This window comes from Lates calcarifer, linkage group LG4, assembly GCF_001640805.2.
Source record: "Lates calcarifer isolate ASB-BC8 linkage group LG4, TLL_Latcal_v3, whole genome shotgun sequence".
In the NCBI taxonomy this organism is placed as follows: Eukaryota; Metazoa; Chordata; class Actinopteri; family Centropomidae; genus Lates; species Lates calcarifer.
In genome coordinates this window covers 1,242,133-1,262,431 of record NC_066836.1, presented here as the reverse complement: position 1 = coordinate 1,262,431, position 20,299 = coordinate 1,242,133, and the positions used below count along the sequence as shown (strand labels likewise).

Genomic DNA, 20,299 nt, shown 5'->3' with positions numbered 1-20,299 from the left:
CAGAGACAGAAACACAAACCACTGAGACAAACAAGTCATGTTGTTGTTCGCTTCTTGAAGCAGAGCTAGAGCGTCCATGTTGGTTCACCTCAGCTCTCAGTATTTCAGTAGGTTACAGTTGATAAAAACAACAAAACCTGTTGTCAGAGGAGTCAGAAAATAAATGCACCCATCATTTATTTAAACTTCAGCCCTGACTGATCAAGCTGCTGTGTGATCATTTTTATAACAAACATAGTTTCAGATCAGCTCCATCTGCTGGTTGTTCATGTGTGTAAACAACAGTGTCATCAGCGTAGAGTTTTACATCCACACTGACACGGTTTTAAAAGATGATTAATATACGACATAAATGATCAGGAGACCCAGCACTGAACCTGGTGGTACACCCACACCGAGTTATCCTTCTTTTGATATTGTTGTCTTAAAATCAATAAAACACATGACGATTACAAAACACAAACAGTATGATTTTTAGTTTATTGAGAATTTTACACTGAATACATTTGACAAACTGAAACTCAACAAAATGTATTGAAAAAAAAAACAAGTTAAAAAAAAATACTGTGAATGAAAACATTAAAATTTACCAAACATCTGCTTCAGCATAAATGTCTATTATTAAACAGCCAAGAATTAAATGTGTAAATACTGTGAACTACAGCATCAAAATAACACTGAAACACAGAATTCACACTAAGTAACTGCAAATATACATGTGTATGTATTTAGGATAACTGTATCTAAACCAAGCTTGTGACTGCTGAGCAATGAATAAATGAGATGATGCTGAGATTAGATGGAGAGAAAAGGTGAGCAGAAACAGTCAGTCAGCATGTGTGCAGTTGGTGGACGGTCCCTAGTTTCTGAGCATGGTGAGCAGAGAGAGTCCACAGCCGTACACCAGACTCTTCACTATCAGCACTGTGTAGAGCAGACAGAGCAGCTTCACCCTGCACTGAGGCTGGAGAGGATCCAGGGGAACCACTGCAACAGAAAAGGATTCAAAAAGAAATCAGTCAGTCCTCTGCTCCTCTGCTCTCTTTGACAGCGTCTCCACATGAAGCTGAATCACTGCTCAACACAGTCACCAAACCTTCATTACCTTCTACTGTCAAGTGTTTATGACAATTCCAATCACTCCAGGATCAAATGGAAAGTCCAAATATAAAAAGACACAGGTTATTATGAGTTTGAAGTTGGATTCACTGATATTCTTTTTGTGGCCACTTGGGGGCAGAAGAACTCCACAACAAGCTAAAAATACTCATCTCTGACCTTTGACCTGACACAGAATCATTAGATTCATTCTTCATATAGAAATATTCATTAGTGGAGCTTTAAGATATAGTCCCTAAAGTTTTGATCAGCTCCCTCAAAGCCCCACATTTAGTACAGAGTCCCCAACAGGTGTTATTAGTCAGAACGGTGAAGTGAAAGCTGTGTGATTGGGATTTGTTGTGCTGTTGGACACTCTAACAGAATCAGGGAGTGTATGTTGAAATCCTTCAATGATGAGCAGAAAGTGAACAGACTGATATGCAGCCCTAACTGCAGCACAACATTGGAGCTGTCCATGCAGAGAGGCAGCAGGTGATCTTACAGTCAGCTTGCTGTGGAGCTGGCTGCTCTGTTGGCTCTCTCTCTGGAGGACAGGAGGCTGCTGGAGCTGGAACCTCTGAAACAGAAAAGGAGTCAAATGTTTGGAGTTGCAGTGAGAAATGTCAGTCCTCTGCTCCTCTGCTCTCTTTGACAGCGTCTCCACATGAAGCTGAATCACTGCTCAACACAGTCACCAAGCCTTCATTACCTTGTTGTATTTGGGCCTCCACTGTGCCCGTCTCGTGCTTGACGGAGCAGTTGTATTTATATGTGTTGCTCTGTGGCTGATTGATCAGCAAGATGGAGGCGGTGCGTCCCGACTCTCTGAGCTCCAGCTGCTCTCCCTCAGCAGAGGACACGTCCACCAGATTACCATCCTCCTCCTGTCTTTTCCAGGAGAACTGGACCAGAGGAGGAAACATGCCTGAGGCCAGACACAGCAGGGAGGTCTTCCCCCCCAGGTGGGCTCTGGATGCTGCTGGGTACACGCTCACCACGGGCTTCACTATGTCCTTATCTGAAGTTTGACAACAGCAACAAGCAGCACACACACACATTCACACAGTCAACAGCAGCTTCCAGCACTGCACTGCATTCAGTCTGATCCTGGAAACTACATGGACTCTGATCACTAAACTACTCATCAATACAGCACAAAGTTCACCACATATACTGGATTCACCTTCACGTAGAAACATTCTCTGCTATATATCATGCTTATATGCATATTTATATTTATTTATGTCAATGCCATACAGAGTCCGTTCACCCTTAATTCTATTCTATTTATTTTCTTTTGCTATTCTATTTATATTCTGTGTCGTTTGCTAACTGTCCTGCATGCTGCCCTGTCTTTCGTTCACAAACTGTTGTTGTACTGCCCTGTGTGATGTGTTCTGTCTGTATTTGCTGCTGGAAACATAATTTCCCCGAGGGAGTCATCCCAAAGGGATCAATAAAGTCCGTCTAAGTCTAAGTCTAAGTCTATATATTATGGATATCATCAGAGAAAGATCAACAAAGATGGCAACAGGATTTACATTCTTTATATTCATATTCAACTTTTAGAAATCACAAGCTCAGAATAGATGTGTCATCATAATATTATATATTTACAATATCTGAAATATATCTTTAACAAGAAAATGGAAGAAGAAAAAAGAAGTGACAGTGTGTTCTGTATTGTCTTATATTTACACAGATATAATTTTGTATGCATATACATATATAAAAATTCAATGTATTTATAATAAATCATATTTTGTTTTAGATAAATTTATAGTCTATTGATCAGAATGTTCATGTTTAAAATACAATTGTAATTTAATTTTACGTTTAAATACATTTTGGTGAAATAATTACATTTATATATACATCTATATGAAGAGTATTTGAAAACAAATTTGTAAAAATAATATAGAGCCTGTATATCTTCAATAAAAAAATATATTTTCCATCATTTAAAATACAGTGGCAGTTATGAGATAAAACATTTACTGTGATATATTTTGGTTTTATATATTTTATCAAACATTGTGTTATTGTATCATTTTATATCCACATGTATAATTTTTGTGCATGTACATACACAAAATTTTATATATCTATGTTGATTGAATTACATTTTTTGTAACATCACTATATATTGATCATAATTTTGTTATTGAATAATTTACCCTTATAAAATTTTCAATAAATTCTCTATTAAACTAAATTCATGTTTTTGTTTAAGAAATATTCACAGTCATATAAAGAACAGTTATTATCAGAATGCAAATACAGTAAAAACAATATATAGCCTATTTGTTGTCAAATAATTTAAAATATATATAATTCATATATTTTACACAAAAAGACACATTCACCGTTATATAAAGTGCAGTTAGATTTATTAGATCTATAGTTTTAACACAAGACATATGGACTGTGAATTGATATAATATATGACATGGTAGCAAAGATGTATATATTTCATCAAGCATTATATATTATAGTCATCTAATTTTTTTTATGTCAATCTATTAATTATATTTAACCTGCACTACATAGTTATTTAACATCATAATTTTTATAATTATTATATGTAATATTTTACACAATACATATATTTTTCCTCAAGGTGTTTGTTGTTGTTAAAATGAATATTTCATATAAAATACATTTATCATCAGATTGTATTAATTTACTGTATTTACTAGCATCAACTTTTGAAATCTCATTTCCCATAAAGGAAAATAAGGTTTAAAAACCAGTGAACTTTGAAGAATCAGAGTGAATGTGAAGAATCCTGCTCATCACTGAAATTCACTTTGATTAACTCCACATTTAGTAGAAAAAGTCAAGTGAGCAGGAAAATCCTCCACAATCATTCATCTAGAAGTGAATTGATTTGAGGAGAGAGAAGAGAGAAAAGAAAAGCAGTCTGATGATTCATTAAGCAGCAGCTGATGAGAATCCACAATGCACTTACAATACAAGACTTTTTGGACTCTTCCAAAACTTTGGAGCTCAAGCAGAAAGAAAGAATTCCTTCTGGTGTGCAGTGAGATTTCAACATCTTTTCACTAATTCTTCAACTTTTTCATTGAACAACGGCTGCATAAGGAACTTTGGACTAACTCTGAAAAAACTAACATGTAAAGTCTGAAGCAGCAGAAACTGACTTCAAACACATTTTCAACTTCTTCAATAAAACAACTGAAGGAAAATCAATGTTTATTCTTACCTGTTACATACAGTTTAGTTCCAGAGCCAAAGATCCAGACCCAGTTTCCCACAGTGAGAGAGACTGATACAAAAACCTGTCTGCTGTTGAATGTGTCAGCTGAGGTGAACGAGTCCAAATGATGAAGCAGTATCATATTTCAGCTCCATGATGTGTTTCTCTAATGTTCAGATCAACATGACTGTCTCTTCTTTTCTTTGCTTTTTTCTTCACACTGAAATATCTCAACAAATATTCCCATTTCAACTGGTTCAGACGTTCATGTTCCCCTGAGGATCAACTGGAATAACTTTGCTGATCCTCTGACTTTTCATCTAGCGCCATCATCAGGTCAACATTTTCATGTGTCCAATACTTTGTCAGGGTGACGGCCGTGCCTCCAGTTTTTCCCTTGTGTTTCTTGGATTTCTCTTTCCCCTGTGCTCCTCTCTCTCTCTCTCTCTCTCTCTCTCTCTCTCTCTCTCTCTCTCTCTCACACACACACACACACACACACACCTGTGATCCATCTACTCATCAGCTCAGCTGTATATCACCATAGAAAATGATGTTGTTGAATTGCTGTGTTTCTTCTTACAAACGAGCACAGTTTGTTCACCGTGCTTCACTCAACACATTCATTCCCAGTTCATTATCATTAATTGTAGCAGGAAGCAGGAATGTTATCTGTAATTTGTTGCTTCCTTTCCTTGTATTTAGCTAGCTACATACGCTCAGCAGCTACTTCATCAGGTACACCTGATAGTGCTGGGTTTCACCTCCTTTTACCTTCAGAACTGCCTTAGTTCTTCATGGCATAGATTTAACAAGGTGCTGGAAACATCCCTCAGAGATTTTGGTCCATGTTGACATGATAAGGATAGGAGACTGTCCTCTTCTATATCAAATGCTGTGTAGAAAATGTGACAGTCCCAAACAGGAAACCCTGGATGATAAGTGAAGCCCAGGCCCTGATCAGAGAGCGTAACTCAGCCTTCAGGACGAGGGACAGCTCACTGTACAGCACTGCCAGAGCCAACCTGAGGAGAGGCATCTGACAGGCAAAGGAGGCCGACAGGAAGAAGACGGAGGGCTATCTGATGGACAACAACCAGCGACAGATGTGGAGGGGCATCCAGGCCCTAACCAACTACAGAGGTCAGAGCCCCACATTGTGTACTTCTTGTATATTGTGTACATTTTCATATTTCTTATTGTATTTAAATCTCTTCTATAGTGCACTGTTTGTCTTCATGGAGCACCCACAATTTCATTGTACTTAACTGTACAATGACAGTAAAGTCTATTCTATTCTATTCTATTCTAAGAAGGCAAGTGGTGGGTTCAGAAGCTGGTACCAGCTTAGATAATGAATGAAAACATACAATCTCAAAATTCATCAGAGCAGAAACTCTCTGAGACTCAGTGTGATGCTCAGCTGGTTCTGCAGCAGATGCTGGAGAAACTGAACTGATTTTTAATCTAATCTCATCAATTTTACTGCAGAAAAACTTCTCACAGGCAGTAAAGGGTGAGCAGCTAGGAACCTGCTGCTTTTCAGTGAGTTTAGCTACAGTGTCAAAAGGAAATCTAGGATTATGTTTATTGCTATTGATTAAATTTGAAAAATATGCTGCTCTGGCAGTAGACAGTGCACGCTTATATTCCAGAACACCCTGGTGCCACTGGAGATACAGAGCTTCTGATTTGATTTACACCATTTGCGCTCTAATTTCCGACAGGCCTGCTTCAGAGCACTGTGTCATCTGTGAACCAGGGAGTGGACCTCTTTGACTGTCTAACTTTAGTGGTGAGAGTCAACTGAATCAAGGAGACTAGACAAGGTTGTATTTAAATCCCTGGTACAGTTTTCAACAGAACCTATTGCTGCAGTAAAAGGGGCCAGGACCTCTGGTAGTTTCTCTTGTCTGACTTCAGAGCACAGCACTCGGGCTTTGCCATCTTTGCCAGTCCTTTCACCATCGACATCACCAGTGCGCCCCATCACCTTCAGCTGGAGTTAATCGAGCTTAGCTGCTCACTATTGTTGATTGTACGTTATTCTGACCTCCTCGACTGTGACAAAACAATTTTGAACAAAGTTTATGTCATAACTTGTGTTTTAATAATGATTTTGTTTTTTTACTTGAATAGTTTGGTTGTTGATCAGTGGAGTAATGTGGGCTTCTTAACCTGACAAATTAAAAGCATTTATGTTATAGTACCAGAGAAACAAGCAAACATTTTTTTACATCTATAATGCATAATATTTGTAACTTGAATAAGTAATAAATACAGAAAGTTATTAGCAATATGTTACGGAGTAGTTACCTTTATTTTACATTATATTTGGTTACATTTAGTTACATTTATTCTGTCTTACAGTTACATCTGGCCCTTTGAGGGCAACCATTATGCTGATGTGGCCCTCAGTGAAAATGAGTTTGACACCCCTGATTTAGAGGGTCAGAGGCCTTATTTAGGTGAATGTTAAAGTCACCCATAATTAGAATGTCATCACTATATGTGACAAGACATGATAAAAAATGTCCTAATTCATCTAAAAACTGTGAGTAGGGGCCAGGTGGTCTGTAACGTACCACAAGGTGGAGTGGTTGGAGTCTGTTCTCCTGGTGATGGAGATCTGAAGCTACTGGACTACTGAACATATCTGGTTAAAGCCATGTTTCACATAGACCAATCATATCCAGATTATTCAAGTCATTTATCAATAATGCCTCAATAGAAAGTGATCTAATATCTATAAAGCCATATTTGAGGATCATATTGATCCTGGAGCTGCTGGTAGCAGCCTGGTGTCTTTATTCAGTACTTTATGGGACCTAGCTCTGTCACCAGTGGCAGGAGTGGTGTTTTGTACATGGTGGTTTAGAAACTTAGGAAACTTGTGAATAGTACGGCGGGGAATGGAGACAGTCTCAATGCAGTAGATCAGTCTGAGCATCTAAAGTCTGCAAATGTTCCTGGTTAGATTCATCATCTAAGCTAGTGGACTCCAAAACCGCACCACCTAAAGACCTAGCAGGTTCTCTACTCACCTGCGACCTGCCGATCACTAGTGTCTTACTGTCAAACCCAACGTAAACACCTGTCTATATTCCTAGATAAAATAGCAGCGCCTGCTGCAGTAGGATGCAGGCCATCTGCCTTCAGCAGGTCAGGACGGCCCCAGAAAGAAGGCCAGTTATCCACAAAACTATATCCCTGCTCACTACAGTGACGAGCCAGCCAGCGGTTCAGAGACGTTAATCTACTGTCCACCTCATCATTACCCCGCATGGGTAAAAGACCAGAGACGACTAATCGATGCCGACACATCTTTCTAGCAGACTCAAACGTCCTAGCTAAACTAGCTTTGGTGACCTCAGACTGCTTCATTCTAATGTTATTGGTGCTGACAGGAATCACAGTGTTGCTATAACTAGGTGTGCAGTGTACCTGAGCCCCCTGTTTCTCCCTGCGTGATGCCAGCACCCTAACATTATCCTCTATGTCTGAAGCTCTGGCCCCAGGTAGGCAGGAAACATTGGCTGGTGAAGCTAATCTGACATTGATGCACTAGAGGGCGTTGTTGAGGCCTGTCAGCGGGAGCGGGGGAGACACGCAGGCGAACAGGACTCACCAACGGGGGGCAAGAGTCGAAAACCATACAACCGGTTGCTTGCTCTTACGTGCCCCTCCCCGCCAACTGACAGGGACGAACTCCGCACTCACTGCCGACGAGGCTAGGCTAGCATTAGCCTGTGGCTAACGCTATCTGGAGGTAATGCTAGGAGAAAGGAGCTGCTCTAGTTGACGGACACGTCTCTCTAGCAGAGACACCCTGTCTTCAAGAGCAGAAAAGCTAACACTAGCCATAGTGGTAGTTAGTTAAGCTAGGTTAGCTGTAGGACTGAGAAGGTGAGGCTACAATTTAAAATAGGCTAATGAGGCTACAAACGGCTAAGCTAAACTAACAACGAACAATAAACAGGTAGCGATCAAAAAATAAAATATAATAGTACAAAGCAGCAGCAGATAATGTGTAACAGAAGACTTCAGGACAGAAAGTGAAGAGAGCAGCGAGTGAGTGTCAGTTTCACAGAATCAGGGCGTACGGTACAGGTGGTATCACAGGTAGGAATGTAGGAGAAGCACTGGTAAAGACTGTAAGCAGAACCTCTTCTGCTGTAGTCCATCTGCTTCAAGGTTCAGAGATGATCTTCTGCAGACCTTGGTTGTAACCAGTGGTTATTCAGTTGTTGCCTTCCTGTCAGCTCGAAGCAGTCTGTCCATTCTCCTCTGACCTCTGGCATCAACAAGGCATTTTCACCCAGAGAGCTGCTGCTCACTGGATATTTTCTCTTTTTCTGACCAGTCTCTGTGAACTCTAGAGATGGCTGTGTGGGAAAATCCCAGTAGATCAGCAGTTTCTGAAATACTCAGACCAACAACCATGACACGTTCAAAATCACCTTTCTTCCCCATTCTGATGTTTGGTTTGAACTTCAGCAGCTCGTCTTCACCATGTCTACCTGTCTAAATGGTTTTTTACAGGACAGTCTCTGTGGTGCAGGGTATACGCTGGTATACAGAATATAACCACTTACTGTTCAGTCAGCATTGAGTAAACCCACTTCTAAAATCCCCCCGATGCAAATCCTTCAGTCGTCCTCCACAAGCCAAGTATGTTTTCCTAGAATGATGAAGGAATGACCTGCTCTACTCTGCCTCTAACTGGCTGGTACATGTTGCTTCTCTGGTTGGGTTGGTTCGGTTTAGACATGAGGAGTGATGATTGGTTTGGGTTAGAATATCAGGATAAGACAATCAGAGACAGAGAGGGCAGGTCAGGCCTTCACCTTGCCATCCTCTGAGAAAAATATGGCTGTCAGTACAACTCACAGCTGATCCAGTTAGGATAAAACCCTAACCCTAAACCAGGACCAGTAATATTTGCAAACTGTCCCTCGACTAATAATGTTAGTTCAATAATGGTGGAAGACTCTGACCTTCACTATCTGTTACTGATCAGCTGTTCAAAAACACAATTTACAGAAGAAACTACTGGTCCACAGACTGTTTACAAGGCGAGAGAATAGTTGTTAAATTTTCATGTGAGGAAGGAAAAAGGAAATGTTCACTGAAAATGCATTGTTATGTAATTGTCTCACCCTGTAGTCTTTGAGTCAGTAGTGATGTAAAATCTGCATCTGTTCTGTAGCTTATGGTCATTTCATAATGATCCTTACTCCCTGAAATCATTTCATTATTGTGCTTGTGTATTTCTTCTTTGTCCTCACTGTGTGGAACAACAGGAAACCTGCTGAAATATCAGCTACAAATATGAATCAATATCAGAGAAAAGTCCAGAAAAAGTGTCTGAGATGGAGGTGAAATATGTGAACCTGGGCTGTGGTTTACTGCTCTCTTCCTGTCACAAACACTGTTTGACATCTGTTCATCTGTTGGTTTTTGTTCAGGCTGCACCCATCATTTCTCACTGTGGGAACCAGACTTCCAACAGGAGCAGTAGTAGGAGGCTGAATGAGAGACTTTAACTGTCTCTATCTTCAACTCAGAGCTGCTCTGTGCTCTCACAGCTGTGAAATCACCTTCCTGAGGATGATTGAAACCTTTACCTACTTTGCCATCCTTTGAAATATACAGAATCATTCTGAATGGTTCTGTATCTTTCTTCTGAAACCAGTCAATATTATTAGTGCCACACAGCTGAGTTCCACAGCTGAAGGAGACAGACTGACCAACTCTCCTGGTCAATGATAACTGGTGCTGATCCAGATCTGCTGCCATGGCAACCAGCGCTGTCGAGACACAGACAGGTAGATGAAGGTCAGTGTGACAGTGTTTGTTAAAGGTTGAGTTTGTTGGCTCCTGATTGGCTGGAAACACTCACCTGAACACAGACAGCACAGAGCAGCAGCTGGGAGGAAAAGCATTTTGTGCAGTGGTGTTTCCTCTGGTGAACCTGGGGAGAAGTGGCGCTCTGATGCAGCTGAGGCCAAACAAGGACGAGCTGTGAGATCAGACGAGGGCCACGTGCTTTCTGACAGCTCCTCACTCCTCCCATCAGCCCCTGCGGTGGACAGATTTTTTCATGTATGTATAACAATAGTGTCATCAGCATAGAGTTGTACATTCATGCTGTGAAACTGCTGTGGAAGATCATTAATAATGTTTAGAAGCGAAATGATCAGAGGGCCCAGTGCTGATCCTCCATCATGTTTGATAAAGAATAGAATGTTTTGAGTTCAAAAGTAGGAATTTTGTCACTGACTGTATCAACTCTTTTTCCAAGCCCAGGCTCAGTTCTTTCTTTTCAAGCTGGGGGTTAGGGATAGAGAGGGATATAACTAGGATACAACTGAGTATTGCAGAGAGCTGATCCGAGGACAGTGGATATATCTCACTCTTCCCTTAAAAATGGATTCTGCAGAGGAAAGTTAAAACTAAAAATCTAGTTTAACTTAACATTTCATGTGTGACAGCAACAGTGTATGAAGCCTGTGTGAAGATTAAATAGAAAATGTTCCACTGAGTCACTTTATTTGACAGGTCTGATCTGTGGAGGTATAACTGCTGTGTCAGTGAAATTCTACAGCATAGGGTGTGTTTTAGTTATTGATCATCATCAGGAATTTCACCCAAACAATTTCAACCAATCTGCAGCATAAACATCAGTTAAATTAATAAGTACTGGTCACCAAGAGAGTCACAGAGAGCTGGCAGAGGGCTTTTTCTGTGAAGGGGCCAAAGAAAGTGTCTCAGTTCAGACTGTTAGTGACTCGGGCTGAGATGGAGGTGAAATATGTGAACCTGGGCTGTGGTTTACTGCTCTCTTCCTGTCACAAACACTGTTTGACATCTGTTCATCTGTTGGTTTTTGTTCAGGCTGCACCCATCATTTCTCACTGTGGGAACTATAACAGGAGCAGTAGTAGGAGGCTGAATGAGAAACTTTAACTGTCTCTATCTTCAACTCAGAGCTGCTCCGTGTTCTCTCAGCTGTGAAATCATTTTGCTGAGTGTGATTGTAAATTCTATGAACATTACCACTACTGGCATCAAAAAGCAGAATTGCTTTGAATGTTTCTGTGTCGTTCTTCTGGTACCAGACTATATAATCCTTATAACACCCCTCAGTCCCTCCACAGCTGAAGGAGACAGATTGACCAACTCTCCTGGTCAATGATAACTGGTCCTGAACCAGATCTGCTGCCATGGCAACCAGCGCTGTAGAGACACAGACAGGTAGATGAAGGTCAGTGTGACAGTGTTTGTTAAAGGTTGAGTTTGTTGGCTCCTGATTGGCTGGAAACACTCACCTGAACACAGACAGCACAGAGCAGCAGCTGGGAGGAAAAGCATTTTGTGCAGTGGTGTTTCCTCTGGTGAACCTGGGGAGAAGTGGCGCTCTGATGCAGCTGAGGCCAAACAAGGACGAGCTGTGAGATCAGACGAGGGCCACGTGCTTTCTGACAGCTCCTCACTCCTCCCATCAGCCCCTGCGGCCCACACACAAGGCTGCTGCTGCTGATTGACGCTGAAGCTGAAGCTGAAGCTGTTGTGTGCTTTTCAGGACTGAAACTGACACACTGCTGCCCTCTGCTGGCTGCAATAAACCAACTTGACTTTTCTTATCAATCTGTTGGTTCTTTTCTTGATCAACTGATTCATCATTTTGTCTGTCAAAGACCAAGTTACAGTGAAAACTGCTCATTAGAATTTCCTGCAGCTGCTTCAGATGACTTTTTGAAATGTTCATTTGAATATTAGTGGTGATAGTTGAAGTGTAACAGTAGTAGTCCTACAGTGTGGTTGCAGTGTGTAGTTGCAGCCAGCAGAGGGCAGCAGTGTGTCAGTTTTATTCCTGACAGCAGCAGCACAGAGCAGATGGAGGTGATGTCATAGAAACTGTCCTATCAGGTAATAACTACAGGTTTAAAGTCAAGACTTTTAGAATAATATCCAATATTTGATCTAAAAAGAGGAGAGTTCACTTTGGTTTCAAATCAATCAAATCAATCAAAGTGCTGACTTGTATATTTGAGTTTCTTTCAGCTGTTTCAGAGTCTGCTGTTAAAGCTTTGATTGAATATTTATGAAGAAATATTGAATTTCTCAGTGTGTCTGTAAGTGGACACTTTAATATTATATACAAATGAATGTTAGAATATTAGAATGAAAAACAGCTCCAATAAACACCAAGTATAGATAATAATGAGAGAGAAGAAGAAAGAACACACACTCTTTTTAAACAAGTCTTTTTCTTTTCTTGTATCAGAACATGTGGAAGTGAACTTTAATGATGATGATGGGAGGAGTGAGGAGCTGTCAGAAAGCACGTGGCCCTCGTCTGATCTCACAGCTCGTCCTTGTTTGGCCTCAGCTGCATCAGAGCGCCACTTCTCCCCAGGTTCACCAGAGGAAACACCACTGCACAAAATGCTTTTCCTCCCAGCTGCTGCTCTGTGCTGTCTGTGTTCAGGTGAGTGTTTCCAGCCAATCAGGAGCCAACAAACTCAACCTTTAACAAACACTGTCACACTGACCTTCATCTACCTGTCTGTGTCTCTACAGCGCTGGTTGCCATGGCAGCAGATCTGGTTCAGGACCAGTTATCATTGACCAGGAGAGTTGGTCAGTCTGTCTCCTTCAGCTGTGGAACTGAGGAGTGTGATGGTGATTATGTAGCCTGGCGCCAGAAGAACGACAAAGAAACATTCAGATGGATTCTGTCTATTCACAGGAACACTAGTCAAATTACATCAAATGATGATCATCCTCAGAAAGATGATTTCACAGCTGAGAACAAAGAGAACGGCTGTGAGTTGAAGATAGAGACAGTTAAAGTCTCTCATTCAGCCTCCTACTACTGCTCCTGTTGGAAGAAGGATTCCCACAGTGAGAAATGATGGGTGCAGCCTGAACAAAAACCAACAGATGAACAGATGTCAAACAGTGTTTGTGACAGGAAGAGAGCAGTAAACCACAGCCCAGGTTCACATATTTCACCTCCATCTCAGACACTTGTTCTGGACTTTTCTCTGATATTGATTCATATTTGTAGCTGATATTTCAGCAGGTTTCCTGTTGTTCCACACAGTGAGGACAAAGAAGAAATACACAAGCACAATAAGAAAACTACATCAAGACTAAACAGTTGTAAAGTAGATTTCATTTCCTTTCATGTGTTTCTACCTCAGGTTTATTTTGCTTGAATATCTGTTCCTTATTTTTAGATCTTTATCTGTCATTTTTCTAAGTCCCGCCTCCTGTGTCTCTCTATTGGTTGAGTGTCAATCAGTCCTTGATAGCAGACGTCAGTTGTCACCTGTTGAGGTGCTCCAGAGAAGGTGAGGACTAGAATGGAGCTGTTAGTGTAGTGGAGGAACAGTGGAGTCAGCTGCAGAGTTTGGACACTGAGAGCCTGTGTGCGTCCATTGACAAGTAAGTTTCCTTTTCTGTTCGCACAGATGAGTCCAAGTTGTTGAATGGAGGATGCGCAGTTGATGCTAATGTAGTTAGCCGGGTTAGCTCTGCATGTACTGGGTGTATTAGATGCTCAGGTGTGGTAATGATGAGCCAGCAGCAACAACTAGATTTCACACAATGTGTTGCGTCGCTGTGCTTAATATTATGGAGTGAAATGGTTGTTGTTTCCAGGCCTTTAGAGGGCGCTGTAACGAGGCTCTGCTCCAGTGTGTCGTTCATTGTAGATGTAGTACAGACAGGTGTAGTAACAACTACTGTGGCTCCGCCCAGCAGACACACCTGAGGCCTGAACTATGAAGAGAGTTGAACCTCCTCTGGTTTAACTCAGGTTCTCAGGTAAAGTCGGGGTTGACAAACCCTGACTGCCTCGATCTGTGTTAAACGCTACGACGGTGGTTCAGATGTGGGTCAGTTGAGTCGGTGTGAACTTAATCAGAGTTAGTGCGTGTTGATTAAAGGGGCGTGCACCGTATCTCTCAGATGAAGAGCGCACGTTAATTCAGTGGGTTTAGAGGAATTTAAAGAGACTCTAACGACACAATGTCAAACCAACAAAGACAGAGAGACTGGTCACATGTTCTCTGGATTCTTCATCTGTAATATGAGATGGAAGAACACAGAACATATGTGATCATTATCAGATACTTGGATTACAGTCAACACGTGGGTCACATGTCTGAGAATGAGCTGTTCCTGTTAATGATGTTCTGCCTGGAACACTCAGGCTGTATATGTATGAATGTAAAGCTGTTCTGTTCAGTATGAACTTCATGTTAACAGTATTTCAGCCTCAGTGGAAACTGAACCTGGATCAAATAGAAACCTTCTATAAAGTGGTTCACATTCATATTTCCATCATTAATGCTGCTTGGTCTGTAGTCTACAATTACAACAGCCTGTCACTTTATATTGTCTTTCAGGACAATAACACCCCCCATTTAAAGGATTATTGAAATCGATAATATGCAGCACTAATGATGCTAAACTCTGCTGCTGGACTGTGAGAAAAAAATTACAAAATCAAATAACTGAAAGTGAAAATGGAAAATGTGGAGCATAAAAAACACTATTTATTGGTCCACATATCTCTACCATCCACTACATTTTTTTTTTTTTTTTTGGGTGGGGGTGGGTTGGTGGTGGTGGTGGGGATGACTGACGGTCTTTAAACAACCCCCGTCCTACGGAGTCAGCCTCTCTCAGTCGTTGTGCCAGTATCGATTGGTTCTTCCACCTGTGGGTTGGTACTAAAGTAAAAGTAACACCAGCAACACCGAGTTAACCACGAACAGAAACTGCTTGGAGCAGTTTAGAGACATAAATTACCATGGCAGCAGACCCCAGGTAAAACCTATCCACCTTTTGTAGTACAGGTTAACCAGGAAGTTACACCTGACATCACCAAGTTACTCCTGAAGTTACTCTGATAAGCCAGTAACCTCGCTTCATAGAACAGGCCTCAGCTCACATCAGCTTGTCTGATTTAAAGGCACAGTACGCCATTCTGGAGAAACACTGTTGATACTTGAACTCAGCAGCAAAACAAACACACCCCTCCCTTCACTGCTTCTTCAGAAGCTCCGCCCCCCAAATTCACTGACGATCGTTGTCATGGAAACCGACACTAACAAGTGTCTGAAGAGGAAAATGGTGGAATCCAGAGCGTCTGCAGCCCGAGGGTAAGTTAGCCACAATAAGAGGAAACAATTAGTAACAGTATGAAAACACAGGGAGCATATGTTCATTGTAGAAGTGTAGAAAGTGAGCTAATGAGCCCTCACAATACGTGTTGAAGACAAAGTGTTAGCCCAGGATTAGCGTAGCCTCTGTATCAGTAAGTTTATGACTCGAGCTTCAACAGTAACAGTCATTTCTACTCTACCATCAGTGATACATGGAGCTACTTTGTTTAGAGACAAGTGTAAAAGAACAAGGAAGAAAATCAGATGTCAGGGTTCTATTTCTGATGTTGTGTAGATTTTCTTCTTACTCTGGTGTAACTGCAGAGAAAAGCACAGAGCTGAGTCATGTTCCACAGGTGAAGACGTGTCACTCTAATGGAAATAATGTCAAGTCTGTTGTAGCAAGTCAAATGTTTTATACCAAGTTTACAAGGTCATATCTTTCATCTTCTTTGTGTTTCATTATTCTCATGGTGCAGCTCTGTTCCTCATGGACGAGGACGTGGAAGAGGCAGAGGTCAGAGGTCAGAGGTCAGAGTGGGACTGGTACCAGCAGCCTGGAACCTGGTGACCTACAGCTCTGCAGATGATGCAGGAAGTTGCCTGAGCAACTAAGTTGCCTCCTTTGATTGAATTTGCTGAAAAGACTGATGCTGTTTCACTGGACCTCTACATGTCAGTCAACAATAAAAGGTAACTATGGGTGGTAATAAGCTGATTGCACTTTGTAATGTGGAAAAGGCAGAAAGAGAATGAATGAATGAACCATCCTTATCTAAAGTGATGGAGTGAAGCACATGAAAGACTGTTGAGTAGGTTCATGTTGGAGCCTGCAATGATCCTGTGGCTCAGAGAGACAAGGATTCATTCAGTGAACAACAGCAGAGTCAAAACTGGGAATGTACCATTCTAGGTGGATGAAGAACACAGGGGCACGGCCGTCACCCTGACAAAGTATTGGACACATGAAAATGTTGACCTGATGATGGCGCTAGATGAAAAGTCAGAGGATCAGCAAAGTTATTCCAGTTGATCCTCAGGGGAACATGAACATCTGAACCAGTTGAAATGGGAATATTTGTTGAGATATTTCAGTGTGAAGAAAAAAGCAAAGAAAAGAAGAGACAGTCATGTTGATCTGAACATTAGAGAAACACATCATGGAGCTGAAATATGATACTGCTTCATCATTTGGACTCGTTCACCTCAGCTGACACATTCAACAGCAGACAGGTTTTTGTATCAGTCTCTCTCACTGTGGGAGTCTGGAAAGTGGTACGGCATCTTTGGCTCTGGAACTAAACTGTATGTAACAGGTAAGAATAAACATTGATTTTCCTTCAGTTGTTTTATTGAAGAAGTTGAAAATGTGTTTGAAGTCAGTTTCTGCTGCTTCAGACTTTACATGTTAGTTTTTTCAGAGTTAGTCCAAAGTTCCTTATGCAGCCGTTGTTCAATGAAAAAGTTGAAGAATTAGTGAAAAGATGTTGAAATCTAATCATAATCTCATGAATGTAACTGCACTTTATATAATGGTGAATGTGTCTTTTTGTGTAAAATATATTTAAAAATAATGTGAAATATATTTTAAATTATTTGAAGACAAATAGGCTATATATTGTTTTGATTCTATTAGTGTTCTAATGATAACTGTTCTTTATATGATTGTAAATATCTCTTAAACAAAAACATGAATTTAGTTTAATGTAGAATTTATTTAAAATTGTGTGAGAGTAAATCATTTTATGATGAGATTATGATCAATATATATTTATCCAACATAAAAAAATCAATATATAAAATGTATGTTCATGTATAAGCACAGAAATTACACATGTTTAGATATAAAACAATATAAAAACACAACCGTGTTACCTGATTCTATATATATATAATTATATATGACCAAAATATATCATGGTAAATGTTTTTTCTATTTTAGACATAAAATCCTGTATTATTATTTATATTGTGAGATATGTGGTTAATACTGTATATCTCATGACTGTCACTGTATTTTAAATCATGGTAAACATATATTTTTGTTCAAAATATAGATCCTATATCTTTATATTGTTTTTATTAAATTTCTTTTCTAATACTAACTGTTCTTTATATCAATGTAATTATTTCTCCAAAACATATTTCATTTTATTCAAAATTTAATTTGAATCATTAGACATCTTACACAAAAATATGATTTAGTATCAATATATAGAATATTTGTATGTGTATATACATACAGAAATTATACCTGTGTAGATATAAGACAATAGAGAACACACTCTCACTTCTTTATTTGTAAATCTGTTTATTACCAAAACATCTAATTGCTAATGTTTTGTATTTTATGACTATAAATGTTTCTCATTTCATTCTTATTACAATGAATTTAATATAGGTAATATAGGTAACACATAATTATTAAATCATGAGGTAATCAACAAATTAGAGATATATAATACTAAAAGATATATTTGTGTGAACCAAAACTTGAATTTCATATCAACACATATTTTCTTTATACATATACATACAGAAATTACACCTGTGTAGATATAAGACAATCCAATAACATGTACACACTTTTATATTTGTAATTATATATGTGACCAAAATATATCATGGTAAATGTTTTGTTTGCACGTTTAAAATTAGGGATAAAATCTTGTTATATTATTTATATTGTAAAAGATCTGGTTGATACAGTTTAACTTATAACTATCATTGTATTTTAAATAATGTTAAATATGTCTTTTTGTTAAAGATATATTTCAGATATTGTAAATATATAATATTATGATGACACATCTATTCTGAGCTTGTGATTTCTAAAAGTTGAATATGAATATAAAGAATGTAAATCCTGTTGCCATCTTTGTTGATCTTTCTCTGATGATATCCATAATATATAAGCATGATATATAGCAGAGTAAATCTATGTGAAGGTGAATCCAGTATATGTGGTGAACTTTGTGCTGTATTGATGAGTAGTTTAGTGATCAGAGTCCATGTAGTTTCCAGGATCAGACTGAATGCAGTGCAGTGCTGGAAGCTGCTGTTGACTGTGTGAATGTGTGTGTGCTGCTTGTTGCTGCTGTCAAACTTCAGATGAGGACGTAGTAAAGCCCGTGGTGAGCGTGTACCCAGCAGCATCCAGAGCCCACCTGGAGGGGAAGACCTCCCTGCTGTGTCTGGCCTCAGGCATGTTTCCGCCTCTGGTCCAGTTCTCCTGGAAAAGACCAAAGAAGGATGGTTCTCTGGAGGAGCTGCCCTCTGCTGAGGGAGAGCAGCTGGAGCTCAGAGAGTCGGGACGCACCACCTCCATCTTGCTGGTCCATCAGCCAGAGAACAGCACATATAAATACCACTGCTATGTCAAGCACGAGGGGGGCACAGTGGAGGCCCAAATACAACGAGGTAATGAAGGCTTGGTGACTGTGTTGAGCAGTGATTCAGCTTCATGTGGAGACGCTGTCAAAGAGAGCAGAGGAGCAGAGGACTGACTGATTTCTTTTTGAATCCTTTTCTGTTGCAGTGGTTCCCCTGGATCCTCTCCAGCCTCAGTGCAGGGTGAAGCTGCTCTGTCTGCTCTACACAGTGCTGATAGTGAAGAGTCTGGTGTACTGTTATGGATTCTTCATGGTGATGATCCTCAGAAACTAGGGACCGTCCACCAACTGCACACATGCTGACTGACTGTTTCTGCTCGCCTTTTCTCTCCATCTAATCTCAGCATCATCTCATTTATTCATTGCTCAGCAGTCAGACATTCACACTTTAGAAACAGTCATACTATAGATAACAAATACATTTATCACACATATTTGTGCAGATACTAATTTTGGATTCTGTCTTGTACTTTTATTTTAATACTCTATATCCACTTGAAATTATGACTTCTATATTAACTGGAAATTAAGCAGAGTCATTATTTGTCTAATAATTAATCTTTTGTTCACTGTATATTTTTTGTTCTTACATTTCTTTTCAATACACTCTGCAGAGTCGTTGGTTTGTCAAATTAATTCACTGTAACATTCTCATATTGTAAAATCACAGTGTCTGTTTATTATAAATATCCTTGTTTATAGTAAATTTGGTTTCAGCTCAAATAATTTGGATCAACACATAATCAAATATGTTGGCCAGACAAATTACCCACGAGTAATTAGACTGGGACTATAAATTGCTCTCAGTATAATTAAAGTGCCAAGGACAAATTTGGTGGTACAAATATCAGCATACAGCTTAACTAAGCAAACAAAGCCAAACCAAGAAAAGAAAACAGAAACATTCAGCTTTCATACACAGTCAATTAGGTGTGGGTGTGGATGTGCTGAAAGCACAAGTGTTGTGTGTACTGAGCATTTAACTTGAACATTAATCATCTTTTACAACTGACTCAGTGAGAATGTCAAACTCTACGCTGATGAAACAAAGTTATTCAAAATCCATCTAAGGTTAGATATATGACATTATTTACAAGAAAATGATATTATGTAAAAAATACAACAATATTTAAAAGCTACTGAAAATATACATAAAGATACATATAGAGTAGCCTGCTATTTACAAGCTCCATAACATTTTTATAAGTTTATATCTGTGAAATGATTCACAATGAAAATGTAATGTTACACCGTGTTTAAAAAGATACAGTTAAATAAACTTTAGTAACTAAGCAAGTGAACTAATTAAAACTTGTCTCTGGGGATATTCAAGGCCATGCCTACATTGGCTGTGAAACAAAAGTAACACAACAGTGAAATCTTGTGTGTTCAACTGTTTCAAA

General features: G+C 39.6%; 2 protein-coding genes across 2 annotated transcripts; one reads left to right on the top strand and one right to left on the bottom strand.

Annotated features, from left to right (window-relative positions):
- Window positions 1-612: 612 nt before the first annotated feature.
- On the bottom strand, window positions 613-4,796 carry LOC108882468 (uncharacterized). Its single transcript, XM_018674981.2, is given in 4 exon segments — window positions 613-987; window positions 1,604-1,678; window positions 1,811-2,119; window positions 4,328-4,796. Coding segments are annotated over 4 exon segments (681 nt in total). The 5' UTR covers window positions 4,464-4,796; the 3' UTR covers window positions 613-826.
- A 7,840-nt stretch (window positions 4,797-12,636) lies between these two features.
- On the top strand, window positions 12,637-19,514 carry LOC108882435 (uncharacterized). Its single transcript, XM_018674922.2, has 6 exons — window positions 12,637-12,815; window positions 12,908-13,231; window positions 15,984-16,071; window positions 16,684-16,820; window positions 18,616-18,924; window positions 19,043-19,514. Exons 1-6 carry the CDS (start codon window positions 12,773-12,775, stop codon window positions 19,168-19,170), a joined length of 1,029 nt encoding a protein of 342 aa, XP_018530438.1. The 5' UTR covers window positions 12,637-12,772; the 3' UTR covers window positions 19,171-19,514.
- Window positions 19,515-20,299: the final 785 nt, after the last annotated feature.